The 23,588-nt window shown below is 46.4% G+C and overlaps 1 protein-coding gene across 1 annotated transcript; it reads right to left on the minus strand.

Moving 5' to 3' along the window:
- Window positions 1-391: 391 nt before the first annotated feature.
- On the minus strand, window positions 392-15,889 carry LOC119375186 (sulfotransferase 1C2). Its single transcript, XM_037645375.1, has 3 exons — window positions 15,830-15,889; window positions 3,530-3,742; window positions 392-1,102 (listed from the first exon to the last, which is right to left on the minus strand). Exons 1-3 carry the CDS (start codon window positions 15,887-15,889, stop codon window positions 392-394), a joined length of 984 nt encoding a protein of 327 aa, XP_037501303.1.
- Between the last annotated feature and the right edge of the window lie 7,699 nt (window positions 15,890-23,588).

A 23,588-nucleotide genomic window follows, 5' to 3' on the forward strand; every position in this document is an offset into this window, starting at 1 on the left:
GGCATGGCTGCTTATGGCTACGTTTGACTACTGAATGAGTTGTGGCTTATTTTCAAATATATCCAACGGCAACTCTGGCAGGAACGTACAGTTGCTACAGCAACGAACCATGCCATGCAGTCAGTGCAGCAAGTAACATCGGCGCACCAAGCTGGGTTTCAGCCATTGTATTGGCGGTAAGACATACACGAAAGCGTCTGCACTTGTTTTGTCTCGTCCGTTTGTGCCACGTATGTTAGAGCAGCCATGCCAGGAATCCATAAGAAATACACTCTTTCAGCGATGAAAACTGGTTCTTTTACACTTCTGAAATACATTACGCCGGACTGTGAAGGTGATGGCTGACTCGGCTGGTCGCTAACGTTGTCTCGTTCATTTCGAAGCTCTGAGATCAATCGCAGTTCCTCCACAGCTGCACAACACGGCAGTTGCCACCGGCGACTGCTTTGACGCGGTGCTGCAGTTGGTTCACCATGTCGAGCGTAAAGATGGCACTGATGCTGCGTTGCGGCTTTCCTTCTTCGATGTTCTCGAGCAGCAGTTGCCTCGCGACGACAAGGTTCGATTTCCGCAGTCGGTCATCCCGATGCGGTCTAGCGCAGTCCTCTGCGACGGTAGCCTCTTTCAGCGTGGTGACTCTCTGCGCTGACTCTTGATCAACGTGACACCGTATTTCGGCGCATATCTTCTCGAGCAGCTTCCGGTTGCGCCTCAGCTTCTGGCCGTGCTCGCCTTCTTCGTCCAAGAAATCGGCGATCCTGAGAACGGTAGTTTTCAGTTCGTCAACCAGTTCCTCGTAAGTAAGAAATAGGACGTTGTCGTCGAACCTCCTTTCGTACCACGACAAAACGTCGCCCAAATAATCGCCGCACGGGGCGTCACCATTTATGAAGTCTTCGAAAAACCCCGGAAACCCTTCGAGCGCATCCTCGGTGCTATTTTCTTCGTAATTCAATGTCTGTTCGTAGAACAAAACGCTGCAGTGATACGGGTTACGCGCTATATAGATATATTTCGCCCTGTCCGAGCGAAAAGTGAGGCCGAAGGGAAGGTGGGTGAGGACGCTCGCCGGTCTTCCCTGAACTTGCATTGGCTGGGGTACCTGAAATGGTAAATAAAAGCAAAGTTTAAATTAATTTAATCTACGTCACTAAGACAGTATCTACGAATTTGTTCGAATAAGTACAACCAAACCAATTTGTATATAGCGGCGAACGTTAGTCCGAATTGCAGAAGCGCGATAGGCCACGCCTCATGCATGAGGCGTGGCCTAGCTATCCATAGATAGCTACGTAAAGACATTAGTTTTCAGCAACTTAAACTGGCACAACGTTTGCATCACGTGCGAACTGCTCTGGTAGACCAACGGTGCTAGCCTCGGTGTCCAAGGGTGGCGCGGCTGAACACTGCCTTGCTAGTTCGATATAGAGGTACGGTGCCGTGTTCCTTTACAGGCGTAATAAAAGAAATGTACACTGTGCATGCTAAAGAACTAGAAGGCAAAATTTACTGAGAATACCTCAGCACGCCGTACCTCATAATGACGCTTCTATTTTGCTGCGTATACCCAATACTCAATATCTGAACTATTTGGCCAGATGGAAGCAGTCACAGGTGCCCTAATAATGTCATGAGCACTGGTGCTCAGCTGCATGTTGGGAATACAACGCATAATTAGTTCTTGGTCATTTCGGTTAAATTTAATTGCACCTACCGGTGTTGGTACCGCAAAGGATTTGCTTGAAGGTTACGCATACATACTAAGGCTGCCCTTAGGCTCGGCGTCTTTATTCAGTTAACCAGGGTTGGAACTGGTTATATACGGCGACCCTAATACCGGTGCATACTGAACGCGACGTGGCTCGTGTGCAAACTGTTTTCGCAGCAGTAGTAATGTAATAAGAGATTTCGGAAGATCACGAATGGGCTGTCGAGTGGCTTTTTAAGCATGACAAATAAGGCAATTTCGTCTTCTTGATACATTGTTGCTGAAAAATTGCCGATATCCTAGATCGCTTTGGAGGTTATCATGAAATCAAGCACTAAATCGTCTATTCAAGATATATCTTCAGAAATTCACGATTTCGCGCTATATCATGCCCACATGTGCTTACGCCCTGATAGACACCATTTTAAATGCACACATAGTGACCGGGCGCCATATTTACTGTTTGTCGAAAAAGTTAACGTTTCTTTATAGCCCGTAACTCAGACCTTCTTCGCGTAGCCTTATGTTCTCGACCACTAGCAGCCCCCTTTTTTTTGCGCTATCACGCCTTGAACCTAAGGTACTTCGACATAAATTTGTCGACAATCCCGAACTCACCCAACAGTGCATTGCTCTAAGGTACCTTGATCGCGTGTATAGCTATGTATTAAAGCCGCTATTGTCTTATGTAAGAAAAATGTTGCTAAGGAAGATGAGCAAATGCTTGTGTAAACGGCTTAGGTGCATGCTACTGCATAATACCATTTTGCTTTGAAATGCTCAAATGGCTTGTCCATTCTTGGTGTTTCCATGCACTGATTGACGATTACAGATATCCTTGCTAGCTGTGGGTGGCTTGTATCTCTATACTCAGGCACAGCTCCTCTGAACTTTCAAGGTAATAAACATCGGCGTTATATAACATAGAATCGTTGGGCGACTTCGCAACTATCGCTGATTTCTGTTATAAACATATAATAAAAATAGGCCCATGTCTTTTATAAACCCCATTTGATCGCAACAACACTCTCAAACATTTGAAAGTAGCTGTTTAAGTGATCTTGTTGTTCATTAATGTGGAGTTAGGTATATGGAGGTTGATCAGTTTATTTGCTTGGTGCTGCCGCCTATTCGCACAACACTGACTAGTGCTTCGCTTTTTACCTCAAGTCTACTGCTTTGGATTACACGTTCATTTTGCCTTCACCAAACTTACGCCGCATAGACTGCAAGCACTAAAAGTTTAACGTCAAACTTTTTATTACGTTCTCATCGGTCCATAGTTTATGAGCTACGCCTTCAAAGTGAAAGTTTAAAAGGGCCACGATCACATTTTTTGCTTCCGTGTTTTGAAAGCCCTTAGCTACAGTGCCTCATTGTACTTCGAGTTTCATAATAAACAACGAAGACAGTTTTCGTCGCGGTCCCTATTTGTCTCGGAGAGCAGCCTTAATGCTTGGAGTCAGTGGCACTTCCAAGGACAGCAAGCTAAACTACCAGATATGCCTTTTCCACGTGCATTTTTACCCATCAAAGTGTTTTAGTATGGCTTAATTGTTGTATTAACTTTACTTATATGGACAGTCATACTTTTATAGTGAATGAAGAAGCAGACATTTGGCTTAAAATGAACTGTATTTTGAAAAATGACGAGACATGGCACTTGAAAAAAAAAAAAGAATGCCTCCCTTGTTTGCTGCGTTAGCACACGATGAGTTTCTTATGATGCCCATGTGAACTCGGGTGGAAATATATAGCAAACATTAGTGAGAAGGAAAAGGCTGTAGGCTAGCTAAATTTCTGTAAATCAACTGCACATACCTTAAGTGCCGATGGAGGTTGTGTCCCCCGGAGAATGTTGTGAATGATTGTTTGCGCCAAGTCTCCTCCACTGCGAGAAAAATATGTGACAACGAACACATCCTCCGGACGAGGCTCCCTAGTGATGCCCGAGGAGACGTCGACTTCGTGGTAGAACTTTCCTACAGTGACGCCCTCACCAACCTTAGTGCAGAGATTCTCTGGCATAGTCTCCTGGAAACAGGGGAATAGAGGTATACTTGCGATGACTGCAAAAACAGCTGCTGCGAAAATTTCACTGACACTATCAGGAACGTTTCGCGCCTTCGATCTTTACCAGCTGTGCCCTCCGTAAACTACGATGTTTTGTACAGATGTGTATATCTTAAAGTAAAGAGGAATAAAAAAAATCAACCACCCTCATTCATTTGCCAAAATTCACAAAAAACTGTACACGAACCGTAAGACAGTCGCCTACCATATTATCAATTCATGAGGCCCCACATACACACTCAACGAACTACGAGGATCTTATCGTCTGCAATAATTATGTTCCTGATTGGTGTAAATTTATCAGCGCAACAATATTTACTCGTTACTTCTTTAATGTTCTGCGTCGCGTGTGTGCGGTTCAGTTTCTCAATATTATCTACGATGAGCTACTATAAGGTATTCCCTGAAGTTACAGCAGCACCTGGAAATCACGTCGACGCCTTTAGAATCCGACCTGATTGGGACTAAAACCGACTGCTGTTCAGCAGTCGGAAAATGATGCCCGAGGCTTCCTCACCATTCGCTGTGATGTCGCCCACTTTGTCAAAGATTTTGCCACCTTAAAATGACGTGGCCCCTCAGAACCCTTCGCACAAAAGTGATGCCTATTAACGGGGTACCTCCCAAGCCGCCATCTTCTCAGGAGAACTTTCTAAACAGCGTAGCTTGAACTAAACATAACAAAAACAATCACTCGAAATCGTGGAAAGCGAGGTGAAGGCAACGCAGATCTAGAGTAATAAGAAATTATATCCAAGCAAATGTGCTCACTTTATATAACATTGATTTATCGGCTTGTAGAAGAATTGAACGTAATTGACACCGGTGGAATGAATCGCAATGCGGAGCTTGAGGCGTCGCTTGCGAGATGCAAAATACTACGCAGTATACAAGAAATCCAGCAAGCAGTGAAGAAACAACCATTCAGTGTTTGATTTGGCCCTTATAGAAACACATGACCTATAGAAGAAACATTAGTTCTTAGCTAGGGTAAAGGTATGTTTTACTTGAGGCCGATGTAATTCAAGTCGAAGAGTTTAGCTGTACTCTGTCACTACTCTGTCAATAGTGCAGGCGGCATGCAGCCACGACATACTCCTACGCTGGTCAATGTGCACTTCATTAAACAAAGCAGTCTAGTGTAATCGCCGAGAAATCGGTACTGGAAAACTGAAAAGACCATATATCCTATCCAAACATGTCTAATACGAGTAGATAACAATATATTTGTCTACTCGGGTACGCACGTAATTAATAACGTGAGCCTTCGGTATTATGCAGTGTTATATTTAGAGCCGGCTCACAACACGCCAAACGGCTACAAAAATCATTTTAAACTGACATCCCACCCAAGTTTTTTTTTTCATTAGTTAACACCGCATTGCCATGGATTTTTGCAGTATATACGAATCCTACCAATGCTCTCAGTAACGCCTTCAGGACTTGAGCGTTGTTAACGCAAGGAAATATGTCACGTCTGTTGCGAAATGTTGAATGAGGAGGGGGGGGGGCAAAAGTTCGCAGGCCGCTATCCCATGTATGCCATAAAGCAGCGTGGCCGGCGAAATTTTGACCACCCCTGTACGTTCGTCTCGCTAAACGACAGTCTAGGTCTCCGAGGAATATCGAATATTCATTTATCATTTATTGTCTACCCGTATTAACCTGCGCTATATGGCGAAAGTAGGCTAACGCGAGTGCTAAAAAAAAAGTCTAGAATTTACCGATTACTCTTACCTGTGCAGTAACGCAGTCCAACGAAATGCTGCAAGCGTTGTACGTGCGCTCGATATTCGAAAGCGAAAGGTAGCAGTGCCGTTTGCCCTGTGCCTTCGCTTCCTGTGAACGCGCACTTTAAAAAAAACTCAAGAACGGAAGCAAATGAAGGCTAATACGCAGAAAACTCGCTCGTCACACGTTACACGTGGGCCAGAAAGAGGAATATGAAAAATATGAGGGACTTCAACTGACATATTGTCAGTGACGCTATTTCACACGTGCTGCGATCAGCTGTGAGAGGCGCGAGGTGAATGAACAGTTGCTCATAAACGCGTGGCTTTCTTCTATTGCGTTAATGCGAGGGCCGTTTATTTTCAGCTGTGACGTATAGAGAGCAGTGCAAGACAATGGCCGAAGTGAGCTGTTGGAGCCACGTGCGCGCGCATACGGCACTCATTCAGCACACAGATCTGTGAAAAGGGTGAAAAGAGAAGGGGAGGACAATCACAACGGATATCCTGCACACCCGAAAGGTTGAAAGAAAAGCAGCAAGTGAGTGAGTGAACTCCCACGTCATTGATTATGGGAAAAAAAGGTTGCAGATACTAAGAAAATAAAATCCAGAGTTCACGTTTGCTTAATTTCGCGTCGTGACCATCGTGCCGGCACACACTTTGATGTAACAGACATTAATGTCGTTTCTCTAATTTTTGCAGCTATGCCATATCCGTAGGTGCGTCAGCAGCAGTGTTTTCACTCCGCGGCTCTTTTATGCTCCACCTCTGTAGCTCTTGGCATTACTGTGGACGCTACGTGGGTCCTGAGCCAGCAACAAATGCGAATGTCTCTCAAGACATGTTCGTCCACGCTGTGTCCTTTGCTCGATATTTGCATGTCCTCTGCCCGCCGTACTGTAGACTCATGTTCATCATGCTTAAGGTAGCCTGTTTGTTGCTCATAAACAAGCCTTAAAACAAAGAAGCAAATAGAAGCAAATAGCTGCATCGTAAGCATAACGTAGTGTAGTGCCCTTACCAAGATTTTTGTCTAAGCGTACTAAGCACAGAACTACCAAGTCCGGTTCTTCTTCTAAAAAAATGTGTTATCTTTGTTGCGAAGCGTGTGGGGTCTCGAATGAGCCTCTCATGGAGCACCCGGGCGCAATGCACACCGAAGTGTACGAACACGTGGACATTTATTAACTGCTTTTGCGTAACAGTGAACTCGCCAGCCGAATCCCAGAAAGAGCTACAGTAACATGCCAAATAACTCAACATAAAGCCAATATAACACTCAAAAACAACCTAACACACACAATGCAGCACGTACGCGGCATCGTCGACGTTCGTATCACCACGGGAGTCCGTGAGACGTCCGCGGGATCGTCGCCACGGATCTCCTGCGAGAGACGACCGCCGATTCGCGCGCCAAGCCCCAAAAGAGCGAGCTTTTCCTCATGTGCCCGCGTAACTTCGCTCCCGCCAGGCGGCACCACCGCGCGAGCACAGAGCCAACTCTCTCTCGGCGGTGACAAAGCTAACTACGCTATGACGCGCGGGCGCCATGAGGTGAAAACGAATTTACAGGGGATATGAGGGCCCCACAAGCATAACTCATTCGACACCATTTATGGGGCATCCGTGCGACAGGCGGCTGTGCGGACAAGTATTCCACCACCCGTGTGGCCATCCGACAGAAGAGGAGAGTCAAAGGAATAAGACGATAGCGCCGAAGAAGAAAGCGGAACTGCGCCGCCCGATACGGGTGCCTTGCGCTTGAGATGTCTTAGGTTGTCGTCTTGCGCCGTGTGGCACGTAATGTCCTAACTGACGCTTGGAGATGTCTTAGGCTTTCGTCTTGCGTCGTGTGGCACGTAATGTCCTAACTGACGCTTGGAGATGTCTTAGGTTGTCGTCTTGCGCCGTGTGGCACGTAATGTCCTAACTGACGCTTGGAGATGTCTTAGGCTTTCGTCTTGCGTCGTGTGGCACGTAATGTCCTAACTGACGCTTGGAGATGTCTTAGGTTGTCGTCTTGCGTCGTGTGGCACGTAATGTCCTAACTGACGCTTCGAGATGTCTTAGGTTGTCGTCTTGCGTCGTGTGGCACGTAATGTCCTAACTGACGCTTGGAGATGTCTTAGGCTTTCGTCTTGCGTCGTGTGGCACGTAATGTCCTAACTGACGCTTGGAGATGTCTTAGGCTTTCGTCTTGCGTCGTGTGGCACGTAATGTCGTAACTGACGCTTGGAGATGTCTTAGGTTGTCGTCTTGCGTCGTGTGGCACGTAATGTCCTAACTGACGCTTGGAGATGTCTTAGGTTGTCGTCTTGCGTCGTGTGGCACGTAATGTCCTAACTGACGCTTGGAGATGTCTTAGGTTGTCGTCTTGCGTCGTGTGGCACGTAATGTCCTAACTGACGCTTGGAGATGTCTTAGGCTTTCGTCTTGCGTCGTGTGGCACGTAATGTCCTAACTGACGCTTGGAGATGTCTTAGGTTGTCGTCTTGCGCCGTGTGGCACGTAATGTCCTAACTGACGCTTGGAGATGTCTTAGGCTTTCGTCTTGCGTCGTGTGGCACGTAATGTCCTAACTGACGCTTGGAGATGTCTTAGGTTGTCGTCTTGCGTCGTGTGGCACGTAATGTCCTAACTGACGCTTGGAGATGTCTTAGGTTGTCGTCTTGCGCCGTGTGGCACGTAATGTCCTAACTGACGCTTGTATTTGCTTCAAATATCTGTCCTGACGCTTCGATAACGTTGTCATTATGACTATACTGCACTGCTTCCAAGAGCAATTCTCGCATTCCCAGTCTTTAAGCTTAGAGGGAGTGGCTGAAGAAACAGCTGGTCTCAATAATAACGACTAAACACACTTGATGCTATGTCCTTGGCGTGATATACAAAGCGACGCCTGCGTACGGTCTTTATTTTTAGCCTTTAGGGGCAGGGGCAAGTAGCATTGCAATCGAAGCGATCAAAAAAGCACAAAAACACACCGATGTTGCCTGAGAACTTTTTGGTGCTGTCCCTAGAAAATTCCGAGCGAGATGTACCTAGCCTACTCACACGGCTCTACCAGATGTTCTCTGGCTCTACGCGCTTGCGAGACACACGGATATGTTGACGGCTGGAGTTCATGGGCGCACGTACAGTTGCCGGTGTGTGAAGAAAGGGAGCCACTGCCTATTCAACGGCGCACTTGAGCGGTGTACGTGCAGTTCGGTAAGGGAGGGGGCAATTTGTCAAATTGTGATTGAGCGTGACGGCAAAGTCGACCGCTGACGCTCTACGTGAACACAGTGTGTGTGCACTAAAAGACGCGGCGGTGTAAATCAGAATGCTTATTTCGTCATCAGATCAGTCTAAGTAAGTTCATGGTCCCTACTAAGCACTTCTGGGTGATGTGTAGCCACCGCAGTAAAAGATCGGCATAAGCGAGCGTTCCGGCCAATCGCCGCTTGTGTTAATCTTTTTCTGCGGTGACCGTACGTATCATGTAAGTAGGCCTAGGCCGTCTTCAACCGGTGTCGCGTATGCATGCGTGACTCTCATTCAAAGATTTAAAAAAAAAGAACTCTTTACGCATGCGTACAGTATCAAGGAGATATGGAACACTTTTATGAATAGCTTTTTCAGTGGTATACGAAGACAGGTGTTTTTTACGCCAAGAAAATGTGTCCAACTTTCCAGATGAAGTTTTCCATACTGTTGAATACATCGGACTCGAAGGGGATTGCGAAATAGTTCAATATAGCCTTACCTACAAATGAAAAATACGCCTGTAAGCTTTAATACTGTCACATAGTCGTGATGTTGCATAGTCGTGGCGCAGCAGCCGGCGTATTCAAGACGAAACTTTTTATTCGGGCGAACTTGTGCCCAGGAAATGAAAAGTTAACGTACTACAAGAAATACGTGCTGTACACTGATACCGGCTAGCACTGTCGTCGGTCATCGGATAATCTGCAAAGCGGTAAAGCGCGTCGGCTTTTATGCATGCGTTATCACTGGAGGCCGCGTAAGCTGTAGAATAAAATAGGCTATTCGCGTCCTGCGCGCGATCTTAACGGAATGATCTCAAACAATCGCGAATATTCAACACGTCTCGGACAGTCCCGTGAGATGACTGATTCGTTCTAAAGCTGCTTCGAAGCCGCAATAATTTCATCAACCTCTTTCCGGAAGTTAACCCTTTGCGGCTACGAAGGGCTAAAGCTTCACAGCATGACGTTCAGTTTGCTTAACCACAAAGTGTAGCGGTGAAGCTTAACAAGGAAAATCCTTCATTTTGAAGCACCCTGAGTATTACCAAACGCTTACACGGGAACACCACTGATAGGCCACGCCATCCAACCAATATGACCGCGGAGTACGCACTTGAGAGAAAGTCAATGTGAAATGCATAACAGCATTTGTGCGGACGTTTCGACCTCGACCGGCCTAAAAGTTCTTTGAGAAAGGCTGGTTCCCGGTGGACACGTCAGTGCAAACGTTCGTATGGTTTTCGCTGTAACTTTTTTTTATTTACTCAATAGCCAAGAACCGTCTGGAACTATATACATAAATATCAAAATTCAAAAGGCAGCTGTGTCGTCTTATACCTCACTGCAAACTACGCACAAGGTAAGTGAACTTGGCTGATACTAATAGTATTTTCATCTACACTTTGGAACGTGGAATATGTAGCTTCCAGTACATAGGCCAGACACACACGCTGTCCGGATTAGGTTCAACAATGATCGGTTTCCTGTGCATTCGCTTTACACGGTCTTTTGCATTCTGAACTCATCAAAGTCAAAGGTCATAGACCTGAGCATATCACGGTTACCCTTGTAGAAAGCCAGACAACAGAAACAACGCAGCACGGAAACGACCATAAAGCGGGTATGACGGGAGTTTCAGTTTATCTACGAAATTAAAACAATTAAAAACGAAAGAACTGAACGTCGTGGGACACTCTCGGCGTTATTATCTTGAAAAGACGAAGACGCCACTTCCTAATTGCTCGCGTCATCATCACCCATTGAGTAGTGAGTAATGCTCCACTGATGCCATGAAGGCACTGCTGAGGTTTTTAAGAGAGACGAACTTGGACAAGCGGCTGTGACAGAAATGTCGCGTGCCACGCAAGAGTGACCGACTTATTCTGTGTGTGCAGTGTCATGTGCTATCTTTCTATCTTTCTCTCTCTCTTTCCTCTCCATCTTTAATCTCCCCCACCCTGTCCCCATGTGTAGGGTAGCAAGCCACTGAGGCCATGAAGGCACTGCTGAGGTTTTTAAGACAGACGAACTTGGACAAGCGGCTGTGACAGAAATGTCGCGTGCCACGCAAGAGTGACCGACTTATTCTGTGTGTGCAGTGTCATGTGCTATCTTTCTATCTTTCTCTCTCTCTTTCCTCTCCATCTTTAATCTCCCCCACCCTGTCCCCATGTGTAGGGTAGCAAGCCACTGAGGCCATGAAGGCACTGCTGAGGTTTTTAAGACAGACGAACTTGGACAAGCGGCTGTGACAGAAATGTCGCGTGCCACGCAAGAGTGACCGACTTATTCTGTGTGTGCAGTGTCATGTGCTATCTTTCTATCTTTCTCTCTCTCTTTCCTCTCCATCTTTAATCTCCCCCACCCTGTTCCCATGTGTAGGGTAGCAAGCCACTGAGGCCATGAAGGCACTGCTGAGGTTTTTAAGACAGACGAACTTGGACAAGCGGCTGTGACAGAAATGTCGCGTACCACGCAAGAGTGACCGACCTATTCTGTGTGACCTATGTCTGAGGGTTTATTCCTGACATGCATACAGAAATACATGGCTGAGAAGAGAAATAAATGGTTGATCCCTCCGTCGTAGGAATCGGTATAACATGTCATGTGCTATCTTTCTTTCTCTCTCTCTCTTTCCTCTCCATCTTTAATCTCCCCCACCCTGTCCCCATGTGTAGGGTAGCAAACCGGTTGTCCTATACTGGTTAACCTCCGTGCCTTTCCTTCTCTATTATTTCTTCTCTCTCTTCTTCTCCACTTATGCCGTTCTTTGGTACGATGACCTACATTTATTAAGTTTGTGAGTTTATGCAGCACAATCCGTCAAAGTCAACCCATGTCTGAGGGTTTATTCCTGACATGCATACACAAATACATGGCTGAGGAGAACAGAAATAAATGGTTGATCCCTCCGTCGTAGGAATCGGTATAACATGAAAGCCAACTGTGTCTTCACAGGAGTGTAGCTTATTGTTTATTGTACATTGATGTATGAGAGCTTGTGCAATGTCTATTGATGTTTGGCAGCTATAGCACCGTTTGACGGGGATGCACCCACGTTAACGCCTAGTGGCACATCGCCATCCCGATGACTAACGCCAAACATCATGATTTAACCCATGCGGTAGCTGAAGTAGTTAAAATACGCCAGTGCACAGCATATGCCGAATCCCGAGCAATGAAGGCACCAACAAGCACATAACAATGGTACTCGATATGCACTCGTTCAAAGCGTCTTCACTTAACTTGAGCCGTGAACGAGGGAAGGCCGTTCCGCTACCCGCTCGCCTGTTTCTCGCTGCACCGAAAGCTGAAACTACCGAAGCGCTCCCCGTGGGCGCTCGTTAGTGCCATGACATGGCCTCCGAGATTAGCCGGCGGCGCGGCGCGCCGCCGGCTAATCTCGGAGGCCGTGGCCATGATTCAGTACGTCAGATCACCGACACTAGGCGGCGACACCCCCCCCCCCTCCCCCGCTAACCAAGATTGCTGCGAAAGGGAGAAGGTGTGAGATATGAATGGCGTTTGGGAAGCAAGAGCGTCGGTAGCACAGAAGGCGAAACGCCCGACAGCTATCATCGTGGGCCGAGAGGTCGTGGGTTCAACTCCCACGTCATCCAAATCAACAAAACCTTTTATTTTGGTGTTTCAGTGTCATCTGTTCGTGTGCACTTTACCGACGTCACGCCCGTGGCGGTAATGATGTCAATGAGGTCCTAGTGGACTACGCCATAAAATACTTTCGTGTTAAAAACGGTGCTCCCTGATCTCGCATATACATTTGATATGGGGTGCGCACAGAAGAGAAGCAGCAGACTAATGGTGTTATGCGAGAGAAATTCAGAATAAAAAGTAGATAAACAAGCGGTGCAGCCTGACATGAACATTCTCCGCGTCAGCTACAGCAAAAGTCAAAGTCAAAGTCAAAGTTTATTTCACCAGAAAAATCTGGATAGTCTTCAGGGCTAAAAGCTGCTCTAGGCAGCTTGACTTGGTCCCTGAAGACCCTTACATTGGCAGCATACGACGTTTACAGTACAAATGGGCATGTAAGATCATACTTAAACATACGTGAGTAATACTGTAAGAGTTGCATTTAGGATTACATCAAGCAATAGCAATAGCATACAGAGAGTCAGAGTAAAAAAGTGTGCAGATAAGTGGTCCAGGATTTCCTACTATGGCGAAAAATTGCTGTGAGCTTTAGATGTCGTTACCCTAACAGCAATTCTACTCATTACTTTCTCTTTTTCCAATAAACATTTTTCCATCCTTGTTTTATTGTGTTTTTCTGCTTAAACGCCACTGCGGTGTAGTTAAAAGCTACGGATGAACCGAATTATCGACTCTTCATTATTTTCCGCCCCCGGCGACACTTTAGTGCGCGCTAAAATCCCGAAGACCTCCTGCATGGGCGTGTTTATCTTTTTCTTGTAATACCAATTTCGGGGTAGATCAAGCTAGCGAAACCGCCGCCAGCGCCCTATGAGCGTGGCACGTAAGTCATTCCGTACATGACATGCGTGTCATGATTGTCATGTTAACTCGTGTTTTTATGTTCGTCACACAGTCACGTCGCGCAATACCAATTTCGGGGTAGATCAAGCTAGCGAAACTGCCGCCAGCGCTCCATGAGCGCGGCACGTAAGTCATGCTGTACATGGCATGCGTGTCATGATTTTCATGTTAACTCGTGTTATTTATGTTCATTACACAGTCACGTCACAAGATACCAATTTTGGTGTATATCAAGCTAGCGAAACTTCCGCCAGCGCTCCATGAGCGTGGCAAGTAAGTCATGCTGTACATGACATGCGTGTCATGATTTTCATGTTAACTCGAGTTTTTATGTTCGTCATACAGTCACGCCGCGCAATACCAATTTCGGGGTAGATCAAGCTAGCGAAACTGCCGCCAGCGCCCCATGAGCATGCCACGTAAGTCATGCTGTACATGAGATGCGTGTCATGATTTTCATGTTATCTCGCGTTATTTATGTTCGTTACATGGTCACGTCGCAAGATACCAATTTTGGTGTATATAAAGCTAGCGAAACGGCCGCCAGCGCACCATGAGCGTGGCACGTAAGTCATGCTGTACATGACATGCGTGTCATGATTTTCATGTTAACTCGTGTTATTTATGTTCGTCACACAGTCACGTCGCAAGATACCAATTTTGGTGTATATCAAACTAGCGAAACGGCCGCCAGCGCACCATGAGCGTAGCACGTAAATCATGCTGTACATGACATGCGTGTCATGATTTTCATGTTATGACTTGTCATTTATGTTCGTCATACAGTCATGTTACGCCATACCAATTTTGGTGCACATTCGATGAACCAAGCGACCAGGAGAGCACAAAGTCGTAGGCGGCTAGATAGATAGATAGATAGATAGATAGATAGATAGATAGATAGATAGATAGATAGATAGATAGATAGATAGATAGATAGATAGATAGATACGCTCAAAGTCGCAGAAGTTCGCTAAGAAATGCTTCGCATTTAAAAACGATAAACGTTGATTACGGGAGGTAAACCGCCTCGTGTACTTAAGTCCGGAAGGGTGCTTTGTGAATGTACATGGATGGGCTGTCCATCTGGATGTGAAGGTATGTTCTTTGTTAAAATATGGTCCTCTATCCGGCGTTGCTTAAACGAAATGGGTCCTGCATTTGATTCTGATCTCGGCGACATCTCGTTATATTTTTGACTGCTCTTTTATCTCTTCTCTTGCATTCTCGTTGCCTTTTCGCATTGGGGGAGATAAGGACGCTGCCACACTGAGCATTTTGTATTATGCCTTGAGTGTGGGTGGGCTCTGTCCAGTACCTTGACCCATACAGAAATATGTTGGAAAAATGCACATCAGCATTACAACTACAACCTTGCACCGCATTATACTACAACCAGGGCTTTGAAGTCGGGTATATATATAGCAACAGAATGAATGCCAAGGGATGACAAGCACATTCTATAGGAAGGCAGAAAGCTAAATGGAGTGAGGAAACGGAGTTCGCAGGGACAAAATGGAATCAGTTCGAACAGGATATAGGGTAAACTAAAGATCGGTGGGGCAGATTTGGCTGGAAATTAATATATATGAACGGCTATGCTATTCGTGGTTTTGCCTACGTTACGCCAAGCTACGACTGCATACGACAGCTCGGTCCCCTGAAGTGCTCCGCACTTAATAAATACTGAGGTGGCGCATGAATGCTAGTGTGCTGACATATGTGTGAAGAGACTTAGTATCAACGGAAGCCGATGTAAGGCTGATAGTAATGCTGAAGATGAGTAGATAGTACCATAATTCAGCAGCAAAAGGTAGAGCTCACTGGGACTCGCTCAAGAAATATATTTTGGGCTTAGGGCTCACTGGGACCCAGACTCCCCAATATTTTCATGAAGTGAACTTACTCGGACTCACTAAAAGTTTCTTCAACCGGACTCATTCGGACTCAAACTCGTTGGAAATATTACTCACCCGTACTCACAAAGACTCAGACTCATGGTCGCGCGCTATGAGTCGAAGCGAGTCTGAGTGAATCGACTCATGAGTGAGTTTGCCCACCTATGCCTACCGCATGACTTGATAAGAGAGTACGCTTCCTTGCACCACTTAGTGTCACAGCTCCGGAGTCACAGCTCCTGCAGACGTTACTGCCGCTCTTCAGCGTGGTTTCAACCATTGGTGGACTAACCTTAAGGCTAGATACACTAACAAGGATCTCTTAACTCATCGGGATCAGGCTATTGCCAATACATGGCTGTATTATGACTCTAAACTGCTTAAGGAGGGGGATAGGATTAAGGCTTTGAGGATGCGTACTAACTTGTACCCAACCAGGGCACTGACGAACAAACAAAGTACAGACCCTACATCACGACTTTGCCGTCGATGCGGTGAGAAACCTGAGACTGTGTTTCACATACTTCAAGAATGTCAATCTATTCATTTGGCACGTACGGAGCGCCACAATTACGTGGCCAAACAGGTCGCTAGATTGATCACTGAAAAGAATCCCGGTGTGAAGGTCAGTGAGGAACCTAGGCTCACCTCGAGCGATGGAGTCCGGTTGAAGCCTGATCTCGTCATTGAGTCGAGTGACGAGGTCATTGTGATCGATCTGGCGGTTGTCTGGGATGCCAATGAGGGGGTACTTAAAAATAAGGCTAAAGAAAAGGCTACTAAGTATGCTGTACTTAGAGACAAGTTTGACACACGAAAGGGTTTCTCGTCGCATGGCATGGTCTTTGGTGCTAGAAGTATGGTATGTCGCGAAACGGTTGAGTTGGGGAGGTCTTTGGGGTTATCAAGACATGACTTAGCTTCTCTTAGTGCATCTGTTTTAAGGGGGGGCTTAATTTGTCTAAATAGATTTAGAACACGTGTGTAGCTCTTGTTTCGGAGACACTCTTTTACATCGCGTTCAATGTCGTTTTGGTGTGTTTTTCTTTGCTTCAAAGGATGTTGATCTCGTTATAGGGCGGCCACGGCAATAAAGACGAGTATCTCACATATAACACTCTTAGCTCCCTCGCTTTCTCTGGATAGTTCACATTTGACGTCCTTGGGGAGGCCAGTTGAGACTGCAAAGGCCAAATTCGGCGGGGATTTTATCCCTTTCCCAACTGGTCCTGCGCAAGCGTCCCAACATTAAGTCTTGCTGTGGCCGCCATTCACCACACAAGTCTGTGGTAATTTATGTATTTAGCGTTACACAACATTACCTGCTGCAGAAATATGATCGCGTTTTGTGCTGTTGTGTGGTATAAAAATGATGCCTATCCAGTCAAATATGCAACTGATTCTCGCGCTTACAGTCTAACACATATATGTCCACCATACGTCACCTTTAGGTTAACTTTGGAGGGTGCATTTCAGTTTTATAAAAACTTTTATCGCTACCAAGTATGCGGCGACTCATTTTAAAAAGGTCTTTAGGGCATTCGTTGCTTTTTTGCAAGCACTATTTAGACGATAGCATGTTTTCCTTATTGTCACTGCTTCTAATAAATGTCTAGAAATGCCAGAGTGTAATTATTGCAGTGTTATTGCGATTCACGTGCTTTCTTTGCAGCACGTCATTGGTAAAACCTCACTTTATCGTTGCTGCCTTCAGGCTCTGCTGTAATGCTGGATGGAGCCTCTAGTGACAAAGAAAAAGGCAGCGTGAATATTCGCTTGAGACCCTTTTACACAACGAGAATCTGTTCCACAGGAAGTTCAGGCCAGGTAAGCTGAGAAGCACCGTTTAATGGCACGAGAGTTCGTATGTAAATGAAAGTTCTTTCATAACGAAAAGCTTTGTTTTCGTGTCTCGCTGCGGAATTATAAATGAGGGCTGTGAAATTTATGTGCCGTTCACACGAACATGTGACGTCAGGATGTTTCCGAATAAAACAAACAAATGAGGGAAAACACGAGTTTGACGCAAACAGGATGTAGTACAGCAGGACGAAGCGCGTAGCCGCGGCATTAGTTTCAATATCCGTTTTCGCTGTTACACCAGCTGCGATAGGGCACATACACGTGCGGTACAGCTGGGTGTCGCGGGTGCTATGCCACCAGATATTCTCTCGATGCGCATGGAGACTGAGTGCATAAACCTGCACATTCCCTATTGGATAGCTACTCCTGCGAAGCGCTGATTATTGATGTAAAAAAACAGCCTGCTGGACGTTTGGATGCGGGGCTGACCCCATGCCAGGGTTCTTGCACAGATATAAAAGACAAAAAGTGCATAGATTCCCACGACGGAAAATTCTGAGAGTTGACCTTAGACTCTCAGGAATTTGAAACATCTTCGTTATAACAACGGACTTATCGTGGTGGTGTACCACTGTGGTATTTTACGTGCTAAAATCACGATGTAATTGTGAGGCCCGCCGTTGTGAGGGGGACTCCTGACGAATTTTGGCCACCAACGTATGGTGCCTTAAGCGTCGCCCAGAGCTGTGTGGACGGGTGTTTCTGCATTTCGCCCCTATCGAAATGCGGCCGTATAGTGAATGGAAACAGATAGCTCGAGCTTTGCGCGCGGCATCTTACGTGCTAGGCAACCACAGTGGAAAATATACGAAATTTTAGAGACTGCGAATACGTCGAAAACGCTGATGTTATCACGGTAGAATAACATAAATACTTACAACCGAAGCGAAGATCCGCGCTATGCTGGGAGATAAGCGCGAGTAGAGAGTTACAGCATGCAGTTTCTTTGAACCACTCAATGCAAGGCGATAGCGCAGTTGCATTTTCTATACGCTAGTAAATCAATGAACATACTGTGGTATCTTCTTTAACAAGTCAGGTTTCTCGACAGTGAGGGCTGAGTGATGTTATTGTATGTTAATTTTAGAAAGACAATGCAGGTTTTGTACCAGAATTTAGTCAAAAGAAGAGTTCGTATTGTAATATTGGCAGTGGCTGGCATGAATGTCTTGCTTCGCAGGCATTGCCTGAAACTGTTTTCTATTTTTTGGGAAGAAGAAAAAAGAAAGAAAGAAACAAGCATAACAGTAAAATTGTGCCAATTATGACAGCGATGACACCGCAAAATGAGAGGAAAGTTATTGCGTATTCCGCCAATGAAAGCAACTAAGATAGCATACTCATGGTCAGGCCCGTAGCCAGGAATGTTTTTCGGGGGGGAGGGCACTTGCTGAAAACAATGACTATTTGTGAAAAACACCTATTATCATTATTTATTTTTGGCAAAAACACCTGCTTCATCAAAATTCCGCGGGGGGGGGGGGGGGGGTCTAGGCTCCTCCCCCTCCTGGCTACGGGCCTGCTCATGGTTAAGACATGACCCCATGCTCGCAAAGAAGCGCGTAAAATGCCTTCCATCACGCTTGATTCTTTTCGTCTTCGCCATTTTCCTTGCAAACATCGAAAACATGGACCGTACTAAAGTGGAATGCAAGCACATGACAAGCGCTGGTCCGGATTTTCCGTTCTTATTGCGTTCCTACAGCGATCTACCAGTCATGAGAGATAAGTTGTGCACCAGTCATGGAAAATAGACCGTTTTCCGCAGCCTCAGTGTAAAGCATGGCGCACCGTTTCTGGTGAGGGCAATCGTTATTACACGCAGCCGCCAGCGCGATAAGTTATAGTGGTCTCCTTTGGCTCTATCTAGTATGTCATAGCATGGCGGCTCGATGAAAAACACACGGTGCAGCCTGCCGCGTCGCGGCGCAGGCAATGGGCGAGAGCGGGGAAGCGGAGTTGACAGTTGTCGCCGCATTTCGCTAGGAGGGCGCCAGTAGTAGGGGAGGGCTCCACGCGACACGCAGTCGGGAAGGAGCGCACGTTCAGCGGGTTGGTCGAGGTAGTGGTTGTTTTTCTCCACATGAATCGCTCGCACTGAGTGTCACTCAAGACAGTTTGCGCATATGTGATATTTTATACGTTAGGCAAAATACTGCATCAACTGTTGTGTGCCGTTGCGTTTCACGAATGCATCGAAGGACCCGCAAATACGCTACGACGAGTTTCCCAGTAACGCAGAACGCAGGGCAGCATGGCTGCGAAACATTACCCGTGAAGGACCCGACGGGAAGGGAACAGTATGGCAGCCTAATGACAGGTCCCTGGTGTGCGCCTTGTATTTTACGGAGCAGCACTATAAGAAGACCGAGAAGTTGAGGATACTTTTGCCAACGGCTGTGCCGACAGTGTTCCCCGCTTATCCAAGCTACATGAGCACGAGGAGCACGCCTGCTCCGAAGTAGAAGCGGCCACGCTCCGAAATAGAAGCCGACAATGCGCAGTCGCGTGCCGAGTGCTCGGGCGATGCTGCTTCAAAATAGCCGTTTTGTCATTAGCCAAAACGGCTCGTCAAGTGACAGCACTGAAGCCACGACGCCCAACAACTTTGAACTAGGAAATGAAACGTGTGTGGAAATGGCATCATTTTCAGATGCATCATGTCACACTACATTCGACCTTGTTAAACTGACAGAAGAAGCTAAAAAAAACGCGCTGCTTCCAAGCGAAGATCGCTTGTATGAAAGGAGCACTGCAGGCCCTTCAAGAAAAAGTGGATGAGGCTGAGGAGCGAGCGCAGTTTTATGAAAATAACACAGACATTGCCTGTTTTATGAAGGTGCTCAATGGTGCTGCGCAAGGTGACAAGACTGCTGAGTTCGTTAGAAACCAAGTCCGCAGTTTCTCGACGAAGAAGCCCCACTACAGTGACGTCATTCTAAGGGAATATGTAATTTGGAAGGCATGCTTCAATAAAAGTTGTGAGCATGCAAGGTCCAGAAATATCTTTCAGCTCCCTTGTCGCTCAACGCTCCAGAAATATGTAGGCCATTTAACAGGTGGAATCGGCGTCACTTCGTTGATGAAGGAGCGGATGTGCATCGAATTCAAGGGTCTCACTGGAGAGCAAGACGCGTTCTGCTCCCTGATCGTTGACGAGATGGCCATACAGCAGAGGGTCATATACGACCGACAAGTCGACAAACTTTTTGGTCTCGTTGACCGTGGTGAAGAAGAGCACTCAACAGCGGTACCGCAAGTGGCAAACCGATTACTATGTTTTGTAATAAGAGGCTTGCCAACATCATATATTATTCTTGTCGGATATTTTTTCACGAGATGTCTGAAGGGTGACCAGCTGTTCTCTATGACCATGGAAGTGCTGAAAGTGGACTTGCAGGGCGGACGGCCGCGCCATAGAAGTGTGCAAAGTTTTCATCAGAAAGCTCTTACGAACGCTTCTTGCCAACAGGGCAGGAAATGTTAATATGTCTGTTGAGCGTCTCGTACGCTTGGCGCAAAAACCTCTGGCCAGGAAAGCGCTGCGCCTGTGATTCCAATAAGACAGTGATCCTTTTTTCACGCACGTACAATAAAGCAATTATGACACCCCTGATGTTCACAATGCTCTTGTTTCTTAGGTGTGAGCAACAGTCATTCCAGAAATACAACCGCACCTGTCAATAAGCGACTCTCCTGTTGATAAAATAACTGTAGCACAAACATACATTATCGAGGGTGAAAAGCGCAACGGCAACAAAAGAGGGAAAGCATGACGCGAAAAATCGCAACTCGCACGAGCAACCACTTCAGATAAAAATGTCACAGTTTCGCCGCAACGGCGAAGCAATGAATGCGATAGCAATAAATTGTAATGTAACGCGAAGAACGGAAAGCAGCTCGAAAGTGCCAGCACGTCGCTCGAGCCCAAAGGACGCACGAAAAGAACGCACACAGGACGAGCGCGAACTAATGCGTCACAGCTCGACACTGGAAGCGCACTGCTCGAACATAAAGCAGGACGCACGAAACGAACAGGTCCACACAAGACGAGCGAGAACTAATTGTCACAGTTGTTACTTATTTCTGTTTGAACAGCGTGCTCCTTTCGCAAACGCGGCCACTGCAGCGAGCGAAGCGAAGCACCCCACCGGCCGCCCCATCTTTCCTCGAGATATGCGCACGAAAGCGACTCTGTAGGGGGAAGAGCAACGGCGTTCGCCGGAGCGGGGCGACGATCTTTAAAGCGCGCCACATGCGCGCACGTCGCGCCACCTATGTGGCCACAAAGAAAGCATGCTGAATTACATGGTGTATATAAATAGCTCGCCGTTAGCAGGCTGAAAGACGGTGCTGTCGTGGCCTAACGTCTAACGCGGCGGGCTGCAAAGCGAGAGGTCGCCCGTTCGATTTCGCGCGTCGGAAATAATTTCTGAATTATTTTTCTTTATGGCTTTTCTATATATATACACACTTATACATATACGGTGAATGACGGCGACGGGGACGGACATTTTCCAGCCGAGACTGTCCATATAATTGCTATCGCAATAAACTTAACACTTGCTATGTTTAGGTTGTTGCATCGCCGGCGCACATTCGGTAGGACGATTACCAATATAGTTAGCGCTATAGCAAGTTTATTGTAACCCTTTAAAAACTAACAAGCGCATAGCAGCTGCGCTGTCAAGCCGCGATCCGCCGCAATAATTCCGGCGCTCTCGCTGCTCTCGCTTTCGGTTTCCCCAGAGGCTTCCCACTGGTGGCGCCGCGGCGGCAGCCAGGAGCACTAGGCGCGCGACGCAGTATCCGCTCCACGCGGCAGGCCGCACCGTGTGTTTTTCATCGAGCGGCCGTGGTCACACACACTGAGAAAAGTCCCCCCCCCTCCCGCTTTCAACAGTGGTCCCTGTCGGATACGCACTGGGAAAAACACAGCAATCACGTAATTATGTAATGTAATTTGTCCTAAGCTTCTTCTGTGAAGATTGTCCTCCTTGTCTCACGACCACGAACTGTAGGCTCTCACGGTGCTGGCCGCTAATGTGACGCTTTCGCGCCTTGCGCTGCAGCGGTGCAGAGGAGGCTACTACTGAGCAGGGTCTCTATAATGTTAGAGCACTTTGTCATGCGTTTATTGTGCTCGGACTGGCCTGCAGTTTAAATTATCGCCGACGCAAATACGGGAGATAACCTCGGAACATTTTATGGACCAATGAAATATTCTTCCTGTGTCAGGGAAATCATTTTCTTTATTCGAAAAGGAACAACTCTGAGCTGCTTTTAGTCAATGAATGTGAAGAAGTGTTTAGTGTTTTAGTTGGGCTGAACTAAGAGAGCTAAGAAAAGGTTTCCGCTTTAGTCTCCGATTAACCTGCTTCGCCTTGCTTATCACATGGTAGCTTGCAGCGATCGTGGTGGTTTGCAACAAGGCGACGAATCAGGCAGTGGGCTCGAGCACATTGGGATCGCATCTTTCAAGCTTGCCCCTCAGCTTGATCTACTGGACCAGGGACATGGCCAATGTCCACGGTTTTCTGAACTAAGGACACAATGAATTGACAGTCGGGATAGTTAACCTTTATTCACCTGGAACTGCCTTGTACAGCACAAAATGCAACTTGTACTGCAAAGAAGCATACACCGCTGTCTGTTTGCCTCTCTCTCTATCTCAGCAAGCATGAGTTCACAGAATTGTATATATACACGCACAAACAACTCAACATCGTTATACTGCAACTGAAAATGTTTATTTTACTCATATGAATCCATCTCACCAACTGCTATAAGTCGCCGCTGCCGACGTGATCGGCGGGCAGCCTTCTTGAATCACGTTCGGAATGAGACACTGTCCGGTTATTCCAAAAAAAGTTTATGTACTCTTTAGCATAGTAATACGCTGTTTAGTGCGAACACTTTATTTTAACTCGGCAAGATTTCACAGATTTGTGACGTCGCATAAAAAGTAGGTGGTTTTATCACGTGCCAAACATTTTTGACTAATGGAGGAACATCAATTGCCAGAACTATGCCGCATTGAAAATAGTGTATTCTCTTAATTTTTTACATAGTCGTTTATAAGTCCTCATTACGCGATCGATCATTTTCACCTCATTTGTTGCATTGCGTTACTAGGAGGTGCTGTGTGCGTGACCCAGAAAGTTTCGACCAGACATAAACAGCTAGCAACCAATGCGAAAATAAACAATAGGGAGTAGTCACCCTCATTTCTTCAAAGAAGATTGGCGCTTACACCGTTTGCTTAGGCGTATCTACTTGGAGAGGTCCTCCAAGCAATGTTGCAAATACAAATGCTACAGATACAAGGAATATAATGTACTACGCATCTAATACAGCAAGTTCTTACTTTTTAAAATAGAATTTGTGGTTGACAAGATGACAATCATAGTAATGCAATAATAGTAGTAACAGCGCGTTAGAAAGGCTATTCCGAGTAGTAGGAAACAAGGCAAAATATAATATATTCCTGAATATGTGCAGAAAACTGTAGTACTAATTGCGGAAAAGAAAGGTGCAGCCACTT

This window comes from Rhipicephalus sanguineus, chromosome 11 (assembly GCF_013339695.2).
Source record: "Rhipicephalus sanguineus isolate Rsan-2018 chromosome 11, BIME_Rsan_1.4, whole genome shotgun sequence".
Classification (NCBI taxonomy): domain Eukaryota; kingdom Metazoa; phylum Arthropoda; class Arachnida; order Ixodida; family Ixodidae; genus Rhipicephalus; species Rhipicephalus sanguineus.